This window comes from Motacilla alba, chromosome 8 (assembly GCF_015832195.1).
Source record: "Motacilla alba alba isolate MOTALB_02 chromosome 8, Motacilla_alba_V1.0_pri, whole genome shotgun sequence".
Classification (NCBI taxonomy): domain Eukaryota; kingdom Metazoa; phylum Chordata; class Aves; order Passeriformes; family Motacillidae; genus Motacilla; species Motacilla alba.
Window position 1 is genome coordinate 5476751 of NC_052023.1, and position 18122 is coordinate 5494872.

The 18122-nt window shown below is 40.9% G+C and overlaps 1 protein-coding gene across 4 annotated transcripts in view; it reads left to right on the forward strand.

Annotated features, from left to right (window-relative positions):
- SLC1A7 (solute carrier family 1 member 7) overlaps window positions 1-14033 on the forward strand; it is a 49412-nt gene extending 35379 nt beyond the window's left edge. The window contains exons 8-11 of one of the 4 annotated variants that reach the window (XM_038144659.1): window positions 3162-3356; window positions 6475-6609; window positions 10505-10604; window positions 12673-14033. In XM_038144659.1, the coding sequence (XP_038000587.1) occupies window positions 3162-3356; window positions 6475-6609; window positions 10505-10604; window positions 12673-12909 (667 nt within the window). In that variant the 3' untranslated portion in view covers window positions 12910-14033. Of the gene's footprint in view, window positions 1-3161; window positions 3357-6474; window positions 6610-8149; window positions 8484-10504; window positions 10605-12672 lie in introns of those variants that run through there. The other 3 variants (XM_038144660.1, XM_038144661.1, XM_038144662.1) reach the window with 3 other exon arrangements.
- The last annotated feature ends 4089 nt before the right edge of the window (window positions 14034-18122 follow it).

Here is an 18122-nt window from a genome sequence, read left to right on the forward strand (position 1 = left end):
TGAGAGCCACCATGGCCAAAGCCTTAAATAAGACATATTATTCTGGTGTGTGCCAGATGATACAATATGAGTAAAAATGGAACATCATTGGACAATTTCTTCTAGGATGTTCCACACAAGTTTTGCCAGCTGTATTCAGGAATTAAGTTCATTTCTATGAAAGAGGTGCTGAAAGGGTAACCAGGGATGTAAAGTAGCAATCTTCTAAGTGAGAGGTTAAAAAGACTGATTGGGTCAATCCAGGCTGAGAGGGGACAAAGCTGATTTTTAACATCATGTGTTGCAACAGCTGATTGTGCAAGGAGAAACATAGAAAGCACATAAAAGCAAATTTAATGCAAATTGAGAAGACTACCTCTAGATCATAAATTAAACTTCTCATCTGAGCAGAGAGTTCTGGAAAGTGTTTCAGCTGCAGTGTCATAAATCTGAGTGTACTGTCTAAGAAAGTACAAGAATCAGGAAATTTGTTTTCTTTCAATATCCTGCATGTTTTTCATCATCACTGCATTTACATTCTGACCATTTTCTTTATTATTGTCATAGTTAACAAACAACAAATCCAATGTCTTATGTGCCTTAAAAATTTTACTTCAGACAGCATAAAATTCAAATGAAAGACACACCTAACTGTGAGATAGTGAACAAGCTCAAAAGTTGAATTCTTGCAAAAACAGTGTCATAAAATCTGTTTACAACAATGGAAATAGATACAGATTTTGCTGGTTGTGCCATTGGTATTATGAGATTGTATTGCACAATATCTTCCAAATCTCAACCAAATTGTAACGTTAATCAGCTAAAATTTGCATATTTGACAGCTCAGCTCTCTGCCCTCAGAACAGGCAGACACTTGGGTTTAATATTCTGGTATGTCAGAGCATGGGCAAGGTGGCAAGGATTTGTAAGATTACCTTTCTGTCCTCATTTCTACCCAAAGAAATTAGACAGGGTTTTGCTACAGAAAAGCCAAATGTCTGAGGGAAGACTGTCTTTAAAAACAAGTAACTCCAAAACTGAGTAGCAGCAGAAAAGGGAGACAATGAGGTAAATAATTTTTTTCTTGCTGAAGCCTCTAGTCAGAACATCTAGAAATGCTACTGGGTCTGCTCCTGGCTGCAGCTACTCGCAGGGCTTTCAGTTCTACATTATTTGAGAGCCACAGCCTCTTCTTTTATGAATATTTTATGGTAAACAAGAGGCAGAGAATTTCAGTCATTCACAAATGACCCTGTGAAAAATGACAGGCACACTCAAGAGAGAAATGTCATCTCATGAGCAGCTTGGGGATTACTGGGTTATGCTTTGCTGTGTTTGTTTTTCAAAGCAAATATTGATTGAACACTAGGACTGCTTGAATTAGAAAGTTTACTATACCCCAATTACAGGAGGTAATCAGATTTCCATTGCTTTCTTGCCTTTCCAGCATATTTACATACTTAGAGGAAGACTTTGGTCTGGATTTTCAGGCAGTGACTTCCAGTTTGTAGTACATAATTCAGCAGTTAGACTTCATAAAGTTATAGAAAACAGAGCTGTCATATTGAAAACATAGCCTTGTCTTCTCTCTTTTGCGTTTCCATGGCAGGAAGTTACTTTTCCTTTCCAAACACGGTTACTTTCCTCGAACAACAGCTTGCACAAATATGAAATGACAACTCCTACTCATGGAAACATTTTGCTTAGGCATTCCTGCAAACTTCGGGTTGTGATTTCAGAGGGTTTGGAATCCCTCTGTGCTTTTACAGGACACTTGCAACAACTGAGAACAAATTTGCAGATGCAGTGTGTTATCTTCAATTGAGAGCAGCTAATAGTCATGATAAGATTTAGGTACTGGAGCCATTGTGATGTGAGGGTCACTGCACACGGTGACAGAGCAATCTGAACTGCCAAACCAGGGGGAAGACACCTGGATTTCCTGGCTCGGGGCATGTAAATCACAGGACAACAGGACACTGAAGATCACAGTGTCACCATACCGTATTTCCCCTAATACAATCTTTTTTAAGAGGTAACTTTGGAATAATTTTGAAGAAGTTTGCTATATTACATCTATTTAAATAGTCAGCAGCTCAGATAGTGAGCAGTGTATTAAAGCTGGTATAATAACAAGGAAAGTATTTTGTGATTTGTGTATTTTTTTTCAGTGGTGTTACTTATTTTCCATACAAACTTATGTGCCATAAAAAATACCCCCTCACTCACTTGAATGCAGTCTCACTACTCATGACATCAGTGAATGAGACACCACATGGTAAAATACAGAATTATACCAAATAATTACCAAAAGGCTGATAAAATAGACAAATGAATATATTTCAGTGTATTAGTATCTAAAACTGTGTGCCTCTTATTAAAAAGGAGGAAATATATGACTATATAGTGTTTTGTTAATTGTCTCAGTTAACAAAAGTTAACTTTTGTTAACTGAGACAAATATTTTTTTTTTGTCTCAAAAAAAATCAGAAATATTTTTTATGGTATCAAGCTCAATTTAAAATGAACACCAGTCAAATGTTCTTATCCTATTCCATTCTATTCCACACACATCTCATTTACATGTGTACACATTATTATATGACCTGCAGTTATGTGATTGTTACATGACCACACAAGGGATGGGGGCAGATCTGTCACAGGGAGATAATGGGATTTTGTATTTTTAAATACAGATGTTTTGTCTGCAACTTTTATTTTCAGGCTGCTGTTGATAAGATCTTTGTCTAACCCTTCACAGAAATAAAAAATTGTTTACACATGAGGTAGGCCTGGAAGAAAACATTTTTAGAAACCATGAGTGTAAAACAGTTTTCAGAAATTTTAGTAATAAGCTGCACAGAACAGCTTTTTTTTTTTTCATTTGAGTGTACAACACTGCCTCTGTGGGAATTCTGTCCATTTGCTTCTGAAACAGGGAAAGAGAGAAAAATATTTCTAACTTTGGGAAGCAAAATTAGCACTAACTCCAACATTTATACGTGTAACTGTCTTTATCCTCCATCGAGCAAAGGAGTGAGTTACCTGGTGAGTGAGTCCCGGGCAGAGCAAGGAGCCAGAAGCTCGCATGGTTGTGTGAAACTTCCCCTGCCAGCACAAGGTTTGCTACAATTCCCCAGAAACAAAAATAACCCAATGTGTGCTTCTGTACTGTTGTGCAGCTCAGCCACTCTGCCTATCACCTTCAAGTGCTTGCTGGAGAACAACCACGTGGACAGGAGGATCGCGCGCTTCGTGCTGCCCGTGGGGGCCACCATCAACATGGACGGGACGGCGCTGTACGAGGCCGTGGCCGCCATCTTCATCGCCCAAGTCAACAACTACGAGCTGGACTTCGGGCAGATCATCACCATAAGGTACTAACCCAAATTCCACATGCTGGGCTTTGCTTGTCTGCATAGCATCATGGAATCAGCTGAGTTGGAAGGGGCCCATCAGGGTCATCACTTTGTTGAGTCTGAGGCACTGTTCTTGTATGTAGCAAGAACAAAACTCATCTTTGCTGTTATCACAGATGCATCCCTCACAGAAGGGCTGTTTCCAAGTAACACAGAGATCAGGGACTGCTCAAAGAGAAATTGTAGTGGTCCTGTTCAATAGATGCTTGTGGACACCAGGAAATGTGCTTCTGCTTGAGGATACCTGTCTAATTTTTGCTTTTAGGCAACCCATTGATCACTTCTAGCATTGGAACATTTTATTATTATTATGATTGTGTTTAAAACACTATTTTAAACTTCACAACTGTTTTCAACTTGAAGTCTGACTCGTGTCTTCAAGTGAAATGAAAAGGTTAAAAAGTTGCAAAACTGGAAGTCTTATATCAAGTAACAGGGAACAGTGTGTGCCGGGAAGCTCTTGCAGGATTAGGGGAAGAGGGAAGGAGGACAGATGCTACCATCAGGGCAGGTTTTCACAAAGATGTCAGGTCACTAAAATGTTTTTTAGTTGTCTTCTCTGCTGCTTGTTAAAGCAGAAAGCTTCATAAACAACCATGCTCTCAGTGGGTAGAGAGTGTTATAGCTGTGTACTCCATCCTTGAAAGGTCTGTAATGGATCCAAAAGACTGGAAGATCCAGCTGAACAATTACTGCCAGAATAACTCCAGTGACTGCCAAAGAATTCCTCAGGGACTGAAACCTGCAGGTTTCCAGCAGGGAACAAATGATTATAAAAACATTCCTCATAGTCAGAGCTTTGTGCAATGTATTTGAGATCTGCTTAACTACCCACCCACTGACCTCACCACTGCCCCATTTACACTGCTGGGCCTTGCCCATCTTCTGCTGGACCTGAAAACCTTCATGACAAGAAGAGGAAAGTCCTGAAACCAACCCCAGATGACAGCTGAGGTTTGCTAATGGGCTTTTGGCAAGACCTGGTTGGACTACAAAAAGAAGAAATAAATTGTGCCCTTATGAGCTCTCGCTTCAGGCTTGCATTCTGTTTGAAAGCTGTTGGAACGAGCCTGTGCTAAAAGTTAAGTCTTTTGTGATTTGGAATTTTGAGATTTTTTTTATCATGTGATGCTAAAACATGGCAGAGCATGAGCAGATATTACACACACTTTGAAGTAAAGAACAGTAATTTTAAAAATTAAGGAGAAGAAGGGTGATAGTAAATGGAAAGAATGTAAGCTCTAACTTTTTCTTAGCAGAACCTCCTTTTATCTCTTTTACCCCCCACATTAAGTGCTAGTACACAAGGACCATACAGAAGTAAAACAGTAGACTGAAAAGACAAGTAAAGATTGGGAAAAATCCAAGAAGAGAAGAAAAATAAAAAGATGCACAAATGAGGAAGCTAAACAGGAAATCATGGTAGGCTCAGTACCATCAATAATGTAATCCAAATTCTAACAATATTCTACAGGCCAAACCTACCCTAGATCTTGATACTCTACGACCTGGAGATTTAAAATTTAAATCATTCTGAATGCCAGGATATTTTTGCCAGAAGGAAAAAACATTAGATAAATAATCAGTCTACTTTGCTCATAGTTTGTAGAATCCAGGCTAACAGTTTCTATCAATGCAAACACTGACATAGCAGAGAAAGAAAGTAAAGATTTTCATCAACGGATCATCTTACAGAAAGAAACATCTGTATTAAGGTAAAGATGGAATGGAATAGCAGATGAGCTTGCTTGTAAAATCTAAGTTAAATATTCCTGGTTTTACTCCCAAATAAGTCCTGAGACTCTGTGGCCTGATGTAAGAGGCAGAAGCAGTCCTGATGTGACAGTCATTTCATAGCACTAACTGGAAAGGCTTTTAATGTTAAATACAGTTATCTCTTACTCAGCTACTGAACTTCTGTCCCTTCCTATCTATGCTCTATTACAATGTTATTAGGATGCTACACAAGTTAACATCTGCAAAATTTAATTTTAGGTCTTTCCCCTTCCCTATCACACCCACATGCTAATGCATTTTTTTATTTTTTAAAAAAAAGGCTCTAGGTAGAAATACTGCTGCTGCTGTACTGGTACACTGTACAGCTGTAAGCAAGGGACTGGATATCCCTGTGTTTCAGTTTCCATATGGGTGAATACACTTATCCTCATTTTCCATAGTAGGTTAATGAGACTTAACTGCTTGCCAAAAGCTCTGACATTCTTGACTGATGAATGCAGAGGATTATCAGTGTAAATGCTTTCTGTCATCCTTTTACAACTGTCAACATTTGTTCTTTGTCTCTCTGCTGGATGGCCTAGCTCTTGGAAGTCACTAATTTGGTGGAAATGAATACATCCAGTCACTTTTGCTCCTGAAAAAAGGAATTAAAACCCTCCCTTAAAAATAACACTATGAAAAAAATGTTAAACCTGCCAGGCCTACTCTTGCCCTGGTCTCCCACTCATTTCTACTTGCCTGGCTGAAAATGGTATGAAGGTCAAGTAAAAATACTTTCCAGAAACTGAACATGTACAGTCACATTCAGGCTTGCTTCATATTTAGATCCAAGTATGCAAAGCCGTGTGCTGTGCAAGGGCTTCACCCTGGCCCAGCCTCTTCGCCCTTGGCCTAACCCTTGAGAAGGATTGACAGCAAAGGGCCCAGGCAGGGCCAGCTGAGGATTTGCCCATGGTGACCCAGAGGTGTCTGCTGGGAGCTCGGCTGCCAAGGACAACAGCCACGAGTGGGGCTGGCAGACTCCTGGCACACAGCTCTGGGTGGTGTCATCACCCAGGAGAAGCTGGCAGAACTCAGCCCACATCCTGGCTGGCCCCTCTGCTCTGCACCTTTGATACTGGGAGAGAACAGAACTGCCCCGCCAGTGCCAAGGCTGCAAAGGCTGAGGGTGAGAATTTAGCCCTGGACAGACAGTTTGGCCTGTCCTTACTGTCTCACCTGGATTCTGTCCACAAAACACTGGCACTTCCATGCAGTGGCTTGTGTAAGAGCATGGTTTAGAAACATGGTGTGCTTTTTTCCAGAAAGTAAAGCTTATTCCCTTCTTTCCTTGTTAAAGCATCACAGCAACAGCTGCCAGCATAGGTGCTGCAGGCATCCCACAAGCTGGCCTGGTGACAATGGTCATTGTTCTCACCTCAGTGGGGCTCCCAACAGATGACATCACGCTGATTATTGCTGTCGACTGGGCACTGTAAGTAACTATATATATATATATATATATATATATATATGTACACATTATATATATGTATATAATATAAATGTGTATATATATAATTTTTATATTTTATATTTATATATAGAAAAGGCAAAGGCAGTGATTCTGTAATTTGAAATGGTATTATTGTAGCCTTAGATTAAAAACTCTGCTGATGTGGACATTATATTGAAAAAGATAGACAAATGAGGGAGTCTAGATGAGTCTTGGATATATGTCTTGCATGGAAGAAGAAATGGAGTCCATTTAGGCTAAAACCAGAGCTGAAAATGTCACCACAGCAGCTTTTTACATAGATAAGATTGTCCAGAGGAGGACATTGATCACTCTTCACATTCACAGGGAGGGAGGATGAAGAAGCAGAACAAAGTACCTACCTTAACTCAAATCCCAAAAGAACTTAAGAACTACTTTTATCTAGAATAGCCAGGCAGTGGAAGTGGCTGCACCTAGCCAGGCTGGATGATGATCTTCAAGACAAGTTTGAAGGTTGAGCCAGACAAATGTGCTTATGGGGCAACTCTGGACCTTTCCTTGGGCAACAACAAGGGGCCAACATTCCTGGGAACCATGGTTTGCCTGCACTCTACTTATCAGCCCACTGACATCTCAAGGCCATCATCTCAGAGTAGTGAAGCACTCTGCAAGAGGCCTGAGCCACTGCTAAAGCCATCAAGTACCACTGCCACCCCTGGCAGCCCTGTGCCCACAGGAGCCGTGACAGCGCGGTGATGGTGTGGCTGTGTACTGCTGCTGCAACCCCAGTACAGCCTGAGTGCTGGCACCAAGAATGTCTTTCTTCCTTTCACACAGATCCTGGTGCAATCCTACGCTCTCTGATTTCAGTGCTAAACAGGCAGCAGCTGCTTGCAGCCCCCAGTTTTGCAAGTGCAGCCGCTCTGTAGAGAGGACACTTTGCTGCATCCCCAATCAGGGGGCATTTAAAGCACAGCCAGGGGCTGAAGCTTAACACAGTCAGGATGGAAGGGATTTGTGTCACCCATGAGAAGAGTCACTTCAAAAATTCATATGGAGTAGTTTATTTGAACACTCAACTTTCATGTAAATGCTAATGAATCAATTTTGAATAGTCTAGGAAGATGAATCATGAAATACTGGTCCCTAGCTCATTAGCATGTCAATTAACTGTGTAACTAGCATATGCATACACAAGGAAATATCCAATTTATTTTTATTTAAGCTATATAAAATATATCTCCTTTAATATAGGGAGTTTCATTACATCAGGGTTCCGGGTACACTGTGTTACAAGTCCATTCTTTTATGTATCCTATTTTATTCAACTTTTAGCCACTTTTTTTTTGTATGAAGAATTGTGAGAAAAAATATTTTCTGTCCAGTGTAATAGAATATTATTATTATTAGCATTGATAGGAGTCATGAATCTTATGTTGCATGAATATTTTAAGACTGTATTACAAAAGCCTTTTCCCTCTATATTGCTCAGTTTTTGCCCAGCTCTTGCAACATCAACATTTCATTGTTTTTCCAGTAAGCCTTCCAGTGTACATGGGAATTATTCTTCTTTTTGTCTTACACAACTTTTCAAAACAACAGAGAAGACACTTTTCAGGCTATAGCTCCAGATGGTATTAAAAAGTGAGTAAGGAATAGACCAAATTTTCTGTCTTTTGCAGATGACCTTTCAAACAAAAAGCATATTTCAGTATTTCGGCACTTGGTGGTTTCAAGAGCCTGCAGATGCAAAGTGTCAACATGGTTGACACGATGAATATTTTCAGTATTAGTTTTGGAAGTACTGGAGTATGAAGAATGCTTAAAGAAGGCTGGTTAGATGATCTCACAAGACTGAAATACCCATTACAATGCACTGCAGGTATTACATCTCTCTTAGGTAGCCATAACGTGTATGTGACCTTCATGCCTTTAGCTAGCACTTAGAGACATAAAGAAAATCAAAATGTTTCCTAGCTCATTTAGCAAACACAAGGTAAAAGTTTTACATCTTTAATAATATCATCCACAGCTCAAATACCACTGACTCACATGTTTGCACTGAGAGAAATGCCACCAGCAGCAGGCTGGCCTCTCAGTGGAGAAATGCCGATGGTGCGTGTTGTGATTCTCCTCAGGCATAGTGCAGACTGCTCCATACACTCAGAATGTGGAACACAACTGGTCAAACAATGTGCCAGGCAGTCCCTTTTCCTAAGAGTTTCAGAGTGGAGCACTGTTTCCTTGGAAAAATCCTGTCTTGAAAAGATGCAAATTAGAGCTCAAAGGGGAGTTCAAACTCTTGAGCTCTGCTCACACAGCTTCTTCTCTACCACAGCTGACTTGTTGCACAATCCAAAATTCACAACACTGAATATCTTTCCAAGAATCACTATTTGATAACCAAGAAGGAAAGAAGTCAGCGTGTAACAGGAACTTTTATCAGTCTGTGCTGTAACTGCTTTTTTCCCCTGTTTAACATGTTCTTGTGGAAATTTTCTTCAAGGCAAAATCCAAAATCAGAACAGCAGGAATTAAGAAAAATTGACTGAGCAAACAAGTGTAGGACTGGGTCCTGGGGTCAACAGCCGTGTCTAGGTGTAGGCTGTGGAATATTATTGCTGAAGTTACTCGCAGTTGTATGTACAATTTGGTAACTCCACACACAAATAAGCTTTCATGCAGGAATTTTCATGATAATTAAGCAGGCAAATGCATAAACATTTATATGCACTGAGTACCTGCCTAAAGTACCTGAAAAAAAAAAAATCAGCACAGCTTTTCAATTCTTTTCTATATTAAGATACAGGATCAGAAATCTGGGCAGTGTTGATATTGGACCGTCACTGACTTTAATAAGCCAAACATCTGGAGATTTCTGAACCTCCATTTTATAACCTACATTTATAAATTAAGTTACTAATATGACAGAGTTTTCAGATGTATATGTTTTTCTTGGAAAAGACATGACATATTTCAGACTTAGAAGCTATATCATCTATCTGAAATCTCATCAATTTTAACTAATAGATTCCAGGATGATTCAAGTGTAACACTTGTCTTTGACAGCCAGTTACTTTTGTCTATTTACCATCTGTATTTTAATAGATTTATTTTTTAGACAGTGGGTAAAAGGTGTAAGCAGGGAAGAAATCCCATAAGTGAATAAATGAAAAACAGTTAAACTATATATACACAAAATACTGTCAAGCATACAATTCCAAATTGGAAAAGGTAACTGAAAATGAAGAGTCTTTAAGAACTACTGCATAGGCTGCATAAGAGCCAAAGTCACCACAGGTTTTACAGGAATAAACATTACTTAAATATGGTCAGTGGCTGCTTGGTTTGTGAGTGCAGTTACGTAGCAATCTTCTGAATTATATTGATTGTATCCTGCCCATTCTACCGATACAATAATCTTCTTAAGTAGCGCTTTGGCTGCTAAGATTGGTACCATGATCACTAATATAAGGGACTGGTTGTGCTGGCTGATCTCTGCTTTTATTGAATTCAGACATTTGCAGCACCAGTCTTCAAATCAGGCCATGTGCTGGACCTTAACATATCAACTGGGACAGAAATGCAGGTGTGATGTGCAGTTCCACCTCTTCAGTGCTGAATCAGCTTGCATCTCTAGGGGGACACAGCTGCTCCATTTAGCTCAGTTACACAATCAAGTGTGTGGCAGCACAGCACACCAAGCTCAGAAAAGGCTGGAAAACCCAAATTACCTGTTGTGTAACTACAGGATGTCTGATACCAAACTTTTTAATATTTCTAAACATTTTAGCTCATAAACCTACTGGCCTTCAGGCATAATTATGGCTGATGGAGGCACAGTAATTTACCCAAAGAGCCAACACCTTACCATTATTGTTTTATTTTCCAGAGACAGGTTTAGAACAATGATCAATGTCCTGGGGGACGCGCTGGCTGCTGGGATCATGGCTCACATCTGCCGGAAGGAGTTTATCAAGGATGGTGACGAGGTAACCACACTGTGAGCCAGGGTGTGCCAGGGTGTGCTGTACTATGGCAAAGAACCTGTGAGCTCCCACATTTGCTTCCTCCAGTTTATAAAGGATGTTTCAAAGAGAGGACAGAATTGGGCAATGGGCAGCTTAGCACATGGGGTGGAGGGTTCTTTTTCCATGAGGTCACTGGAGTTCAGAGCTTGCAAGGCAGCTGTGTCTGGCACACTGGGGACGGGAGCAGCAGAAGCAGCTGTGCTGTCCTGCAAATGCATGAGATGCTGGGACTGTGAGTCCCACACTCAGCACCCAGGTCCTGACTGGCCAGTAATTTGTCCTGCTAGAAGTGACTAGCAACAGAACAGGGTGACAGATGTCCCTGACTACCCGTGTGGAGGGAGAGGTACAGGTATCCATGAGTGTGTATACGCGTTCTCAATGAGCTCACACCAAAAGCAACTACCCTGGGCATTGCAAGTCCCTGAGTCAGCATAATCGAAGCCACTCTTGCAATAATTGTTTCCAGACTAGCACAAGCACATGACTCCATTCTAGACTTCATTCTCAGACATCTTCATGCTTTCTACATTTCATACAAGTCCTTCCTTACGGCTTGTTTTTCCTCCTCTGTATCTTATTTCATACAGCACACATACCTCTGTATTCTGCCCCTGCCTCCTTCAACTCCTATGCATTTTCTCCTTTCCCTTTGGCATGCACAATTCAGTCTTTCCTTGTAACAGGAACTCCTCATGTCCTTCCTTCAATCCTTGACAAAGGAGATTCCTAATTCCATGAGCCCACCAGATTTGGAGGTGCTAATCTCCAATCATTTTAGCTCATGGCAGACTCTCATTACCTTTCTTCCACAAAGACAGAATAGTAATGCAGGAACATTTCCTCATCGGGACTAATCTTCAAAAGACAAGTTTCATTTCTGTGCATCATCTGTAGTATTCCACACAAACAGCAAAGTTTTGTTTCTATCATTATTTTTCTCATTCTACAATTTTGTGGTCAATCACATTCTTATGCCTTCCTGCAACATTCATTTAAAATTCCTGCTCTTTCAAGTAGTATGTAGAAAGACAGGCAGTGTCCTCTGAGGTAATTAGCACCTGCAGTAATTACTGATGACAGGATTAGGCCTGACTACAGGGGCTACACATGCAGCTACCTACAAACCCCTAAAATACAGCCTATGGGCAAGGTGGGTCACCCTTTACAAAGCCAGAAGTGTAGGCTGAGCTCCTGCATAACACAGGCCCCCTGACATTTCACTGCCGTATTTAGAACTCAGTCAGAACTTAAGAAGAGATGTTGCAGTAATATGAAATCCCTCCTGAGGGATTATTTAGTCATCTGTGATGAGATTTTTCTTTGAATCATGCTCAGTAATGGTATTAAAATATACTGCTAGTCTGCCATACATTTTGGCTGCATAATTTGTGCAGTTAGTAATATATACCCAAAGGCCATATTTTCTCAGCTGCAAGCCCACCTCCTTTCTTTGCCAGTATTTACGTCTTACTTTCCCCATCAGAATCTGGTTTGATTTAAAGAACACTTCAATATTTAACTTATGAATCAGTTAATAAAATCCCCTTTATTTCTTTCAAAACAGAGCAAACTGAAGAGACAGGTGTTATTTTATTGGGTTGGAAGAAAGGCATAAGGCAACAACAAATGATTTGTTGGTCTATTTAATTGCACCCAAAAGCAAGCACTGCCCAGAGCTCAGCACAGTGGCCATTGAGAGTCTTTACCTTTTGTAGTGAGCCCTGGAATTCTGGTTTCTATTTACCCTACTTGTATCATTTTACCAATGGCAAGCAGCTGTTACCACGAGTGTAAGTTCAATTAAGAGTTGTGGCAGAATTTGCATTTTTACACAGACTCCTTTGCTTTATGCAGATGGTGCAAAGATGCCTTAGTGTATATGAGAAACAGCTTCTGGAAGTCCATGGGGGCTCTAGATAATCCTGGTGAATGTAAAGCAGCCCACAGGCTTTCCAAGTAAAAATTCCCTTCCTGTTGTATACAGCAATCAGTGGCAGTATTCCAGATCTTAATGCTTTTCACATAGGTGCCATTGATCTGTGAAACTAAGCCTATTAACATCCATCAGATTGTGGCTTACCAGAGAAATGGCTGTGTGAAGACCATGAATGAATCTCGTGGACCAGAAACAGTGAAAGGGGTGCAGCACCATATACCCATACAAGTGGAGCAAGAAGAAACTCCAGTGGAGAATCACACTAAGAAATCCAACAGTAAAGACCACTGCACTATTGAAATAAATGAACTAGAAACAAATGTGTGACTGCTACACTCAGAGGCATCTCACACGCCAGTGACCTGATACCCAATCTCTACCTCACAGCTGGAAGAAGGACTCTTTGCCTTGAACAGGAAAGTGGACTTACCGCCACCCTGCTTGTACTGGAGCTAGGAGACCAGCTGTGAACGTCAAGAAAGGCACACAGCTTGCAAGAGGCATGGGCTTCTTTAGGTGGAAGATTTTACAACTGAAAAATTAACTAATGGACTGCTACTGTTTTCTTCTGCACTCACTGACTCCAATATGGTATTTGACAATCCTCTGGCTTCCTTTTTTTTTAAAGCTGTTTTTTTTATTTGACCCTTTTTGATTTTCTAACCAAAGCCTTTTTTTTTTTGTGAATCTCAGTAATTACCAACACTGTAGAATTTTTGCTATGTGAAAATGTTTCACTAAAATTACTAAAGATACTAATTCTGTCTAATATTCGCTAAATATAGAGTTGTGCTTAGTTTTAGAACAGCAGTAAGAAAATCACACTGATTTCCTGATCTCAAGGGGTTACATCAATTCCTAAATAACAGTGGGAATTCACTGTTCACTTCACACAGGGGAAGTGAAGTGTGCATTTGTGCAAGAAAGGACATTGAGGTAATTGTGATGAGCAGCCTTCAGAGACAGGCAGTCAAGTGTGATACCTAACACAAAGATTTCCTAGGTCACTGCAGAGCACAGTCTGCCTTCCAAGTGCCAGATATTAACCTTTTTTTAACCTAACTCTTCAGTAAAGTCAGTTCCATGCACATGCAGTGGCAGAGGCGATGTGAGTTCTAATCCATAAGCACTGGTGCTAATGTGTCCTCTCCTGTAACCTTTAGGTCGTTCTACTGTAAATATGTATAAACTCAAACTCAAGCTCATGAACTATGTGCTGCGTCCAAAGGGCAGACTGAACACTAACTGGGACCTGAGAATGCTGAGTTTAAATGGGGTTTTGTGAGGAGTTTGCTGTGGAAACTGCCCCATTATTTCTCATAATTCAGTTGACAGTTACTCCCTTTCCACTGTCTACTGAATCTTTCACTTACAGTAAAATCTGCCGCATATGTTTCCAATGTTTGTGATAGAGAACATTTTTAATAAACCTGCCATTTAAAAACAGGCTGGCTGTGCACTTCTACTATTAGTGTCTTCTTATATCTCTGCTAAAATAGAGAGTGGAAGCGAAACCTTTTGAAAAGTTGGGATTTGATCCACAGACTACATACCAGCTCATACCGATACACTTGACATATTATATTTAGCTACTTGTGGCATAGCAGCTTGACATACCATGTGCCTGGTATTCTAATATGCTCTTCTCATCTGTAGGGGAAAAATAACCGAGTCAAAAAAGACAATTTCTGCATTAACCAGTAGCAGAAGCGTTTCATGCGTTAGTTCATTGCAGATTCAGTGTACCATTCATTCATGATGGGTGGTTTTCCTGGGACACACACATTCACCTCTTCTTTAAGGGCTCCCATTCAGACTGTTTCTGTAATCATGCACTGAATAGTTACCTCAGAGCACTGTAGTATAATTACCAAGCAGTAACGCCAGAAAGAACACACATAGGTCTTCTTTGTCCATAGTTCCTCGGAAATTATGTATTATTTTGAAAATATCTACAGTGGGTAACTGTTTTGTTGATTTGACCCTAGAGTGAAAACAACAAACTCAGAATACAAAGAATAGGGGACAACTGAAATGATTCAGAGCAGTTTGCTCCAGAACAAGTCCAGTAAAGGACCTGCTCTGCAGTGTTGTAAGAATGAGTGACTGGGGAGAGCTGAGGCTGGTCTGTGCCCCTCTGAATGGGCAGAAGCACTGACTGACAAACACATCTGATACTTTTCATCTCAGCAGCACTGGCAGCTCCTGGAGGTCCCCCTCACCCATCCCCAGCTGTCCATTCCTGCTTGCACTGCCTCCCCTCCTCTCCCAGCTGTACAGACCAGTTATTTATGAGGCCAGACAAAGAACCAGATGAGAAGTATTTTTAATTCAAACCAGTTCACATATGTTTTTAGCACAGTCCTAACAGACGGTTGTGTCAACACAAGTGAAGGGGTGATGCAGGGACAAGATCAAGCAGCCAGGGATGAAACAGGGTAAGGGCACGTGGATAGAGCAGGGTCTTTGTGTGCCAACTGTGCCCACAAAGAAAACACGACCGAAAGTTTCAACTTCACCCAGTCAATTACAGCTACATGAAGTGACAGTATGATCCTGCCAGTCATCTATCAGTTTACAAGCACCTTGCATAGATAAAAATTACGAAGCAAGAGGCCAAGTGGATCCAAGATTTGGAAGAAGTCGTTCTGGACTGAGAGGTTTTGCAGCGTCTGCCCACACACCGTGCCACTGTGCCAAGCAGAAAGTGCTCCCAGCCTTACCACCACCCTCCAGCCCAGCCACCTACAACCTTAGACTAACTACAAGTGCAAATCCTTTCCCCCCTTGCCTGACACAGCTTACTTGGTGTGACACTTTTCGGCGCAGTCACGGCTCAAAAGGGCTAAGTCAACTCTAGTGCTTAAGCAGCTCCTAGAAGGAGAACTTCAAATGAGATAAAGCACCAAATACCAGCAGTCAGTTGTGCTGCTCAAGTCCTGCACAACAAAGAAAACCCATTATGGGTTTTCAAAAATTTTGTCCATTATGCTGTCACATGTAGGTAATATGGGAGTCTCATGTGTGAATGCATATTTTTATGGAAGCAACAGGCTGGTTTAAAATCAGCTTTCTGCATTCAAACCCTACTCAAAGAGTGTCCAGTTCTGCTTTGCAAATTGGAAGTGCATTATATTTTTAACATTTTACTGTTTTGATTTTTAAATCTTGGGGTTTACAGCAATCTGTGCCTCCCATTCAGCTAGGAGGAAGGCAATGGTCCTGTTTCTCACCTGGCCTTTTCCATTTGTGGTATGAAATGCTGTAAGCAGAGGCACTTTGGGTCTTGGTTCTGGTAAACATGTGTTGCTTCGTGTATTGTGTCCTTGACTGGAGCACCTGACTGCTACTGCAGTCACTCTGTACTGAACACAAGACACCCCTGTCAGCTGGGAGAGGTGAACACTGATGCTATGATAACTTCTGATCCTTTCTATGGTAAGTTTTCCTCCATTTAGCTATTTTTTGTGTCTCGTGGTGTTTGTTGTCAAGCAGCTTGATGCACAGCGCAATTAGACTAGCAGTAGGTCCCATAAGATATTTGTATGCACGGGTCTGTTCACATTTTCCAGTCATAATCACACTTCCTTCCAACAAAAACAACAAAGCTGTTGATTATCAAGTTAGAGTGCAAGCTTTGTGTTGGTAAATATGTTCCTCCTACTTTCAGAGCATAAAAACAAACATGTGACCTTTACAGTCTCAAAAAATTTATATTTAAAAAAAATCAATCAATCAACCAGTCAATCACTTATTACAACAGTTTGCATGGTATAATTTCAAGCATATGTGGAAAGAACATATTTCTTAACTGGCAACATTCAATCCTATTTTGAAGCTGCCTCCCCCTGCTAAACAGAAAGGGAATGTGGCCAATTAAAGTCTTCTAAAGGCACACTGGGGAAGAGTCTTGAGGAGGGAAAGAAGATAATTAAGAAGGGTGGTGCACCGCATTCAGCTATAGAAGAAAGAATTTGGAAAGTAACCCAAATCAGCACATATTTATCAGAGGCAGTGGTTTTATGCTTGTAAATTTGCAACTCCTTTGCTCTGATGATACTACTGAGAGGAAAGAAACTGCTGCAGATTGTTGTGGCATAAAACATCATTAAAGACACATTAAAACAGGTTCTTGAGGACTTTGCCAATGCCAAGAAAGTTCTGCAGTGTTAATTTGCTGTAATAAACCCTTGTGCAAGAATCAGAACTGAGAGAAAGAGATACAACCAGAGCACTGACACATCCCACTAATTCCCAAGAGCTTTTGGCTGCCAACCCAAATACAGAAGTTTATGGAACTAATACAGTTACTCTGCTAGTCTTAATTGATTCCACTTAAATTATTTAATTGCACCTAAGTTTATTTGCGCCAGCTTAATACGAATCCTAACATGCAAATAAGATTACCTAAATAGTCAAAACATTAAATTGGAGTTGCCCACTCGGCTACTCTAGCTATTCTGTGGCACTCAGAAAAGACAGAAGCTCTGTAACACCCCCATTTGATGAGGTCTCGCTTTCAATCCTACAACAAACATCAATTTTAGTCCCTTTTTAACAACAGCAAACTGATTTATAATACTTTCAAAGCAGACAGAAAGCTTCATCTTCAAGCCAGATGGATAGTCTTGGAAATGACGTCAGTCCTTTCTGTGCTTTCCATAAAAAATGAGGTAACTATTAGCAGAAGGTGGTTGATGTGTGCGAGCAAAATATGTCACGTGGGCGATGAAGAGAATGTGGAAGGGTCAGGCTGCCTTTGATCTTGCCCAGCGCTAAGCACTCCCGTGTCTGTGCCTCTGCTGAGCACCCCGGTGTGCTTTTCCAGCAAGAGCAGCTCTGTCACTCCAGCCACAGAGGCAATGAGCAATTGGGGGCTTTCCCCTGCAGGCAGTAAGCTGACTGAGGTCACAGCCCCCCACCTGAGGACTAAGTACAGAGAGGAGAAAGTAATGAAGGTTTTTCTACAGGGACGCTACTGTTGCTACCTTGCAGTGGGAGAGCACAGCTCTCTGCAGTAATAAGTATCTCTGGCTTTGCTGCATTTGGAAAAGAGGCCCCAGAAGAGACAAATTTAATGAACCCATTGGCTGAGGGCTCAGCTGAAAATGACACACATGTATTAAAATTCTCAGTTTAGCCTGTGATTTCACCTACAACTGAGATGAGAGACACTGAAAATTACATTCCTTACTAACTACTCTGGAGCATACTGATTGATATTCCTGGAATTTGTCAGAGGGTTTGTCCCACAATACCCTAAATGGATTAGATCAATAGAGCAGGAAGGGTGGTCACTACTTAAGGTCAGGTTCATTATTCACTCAGACTTCCCAAGTGACCACAAGAATGCAGGGTTTGCTTCCCCTCTGTAAACAGAGAAAAGGTCCTTTCTAAATCAACAGGGTGATGCATGGTAAGGATAAATGAGCTGAAGACTGAGACAGTTACATAACACAGTAAAGGGGGCTCACGATTACCTTGGATTAGCCACTTCTGTCTCTCTGGAAGCACTACTCACAATAGTCACAGGAATTGCC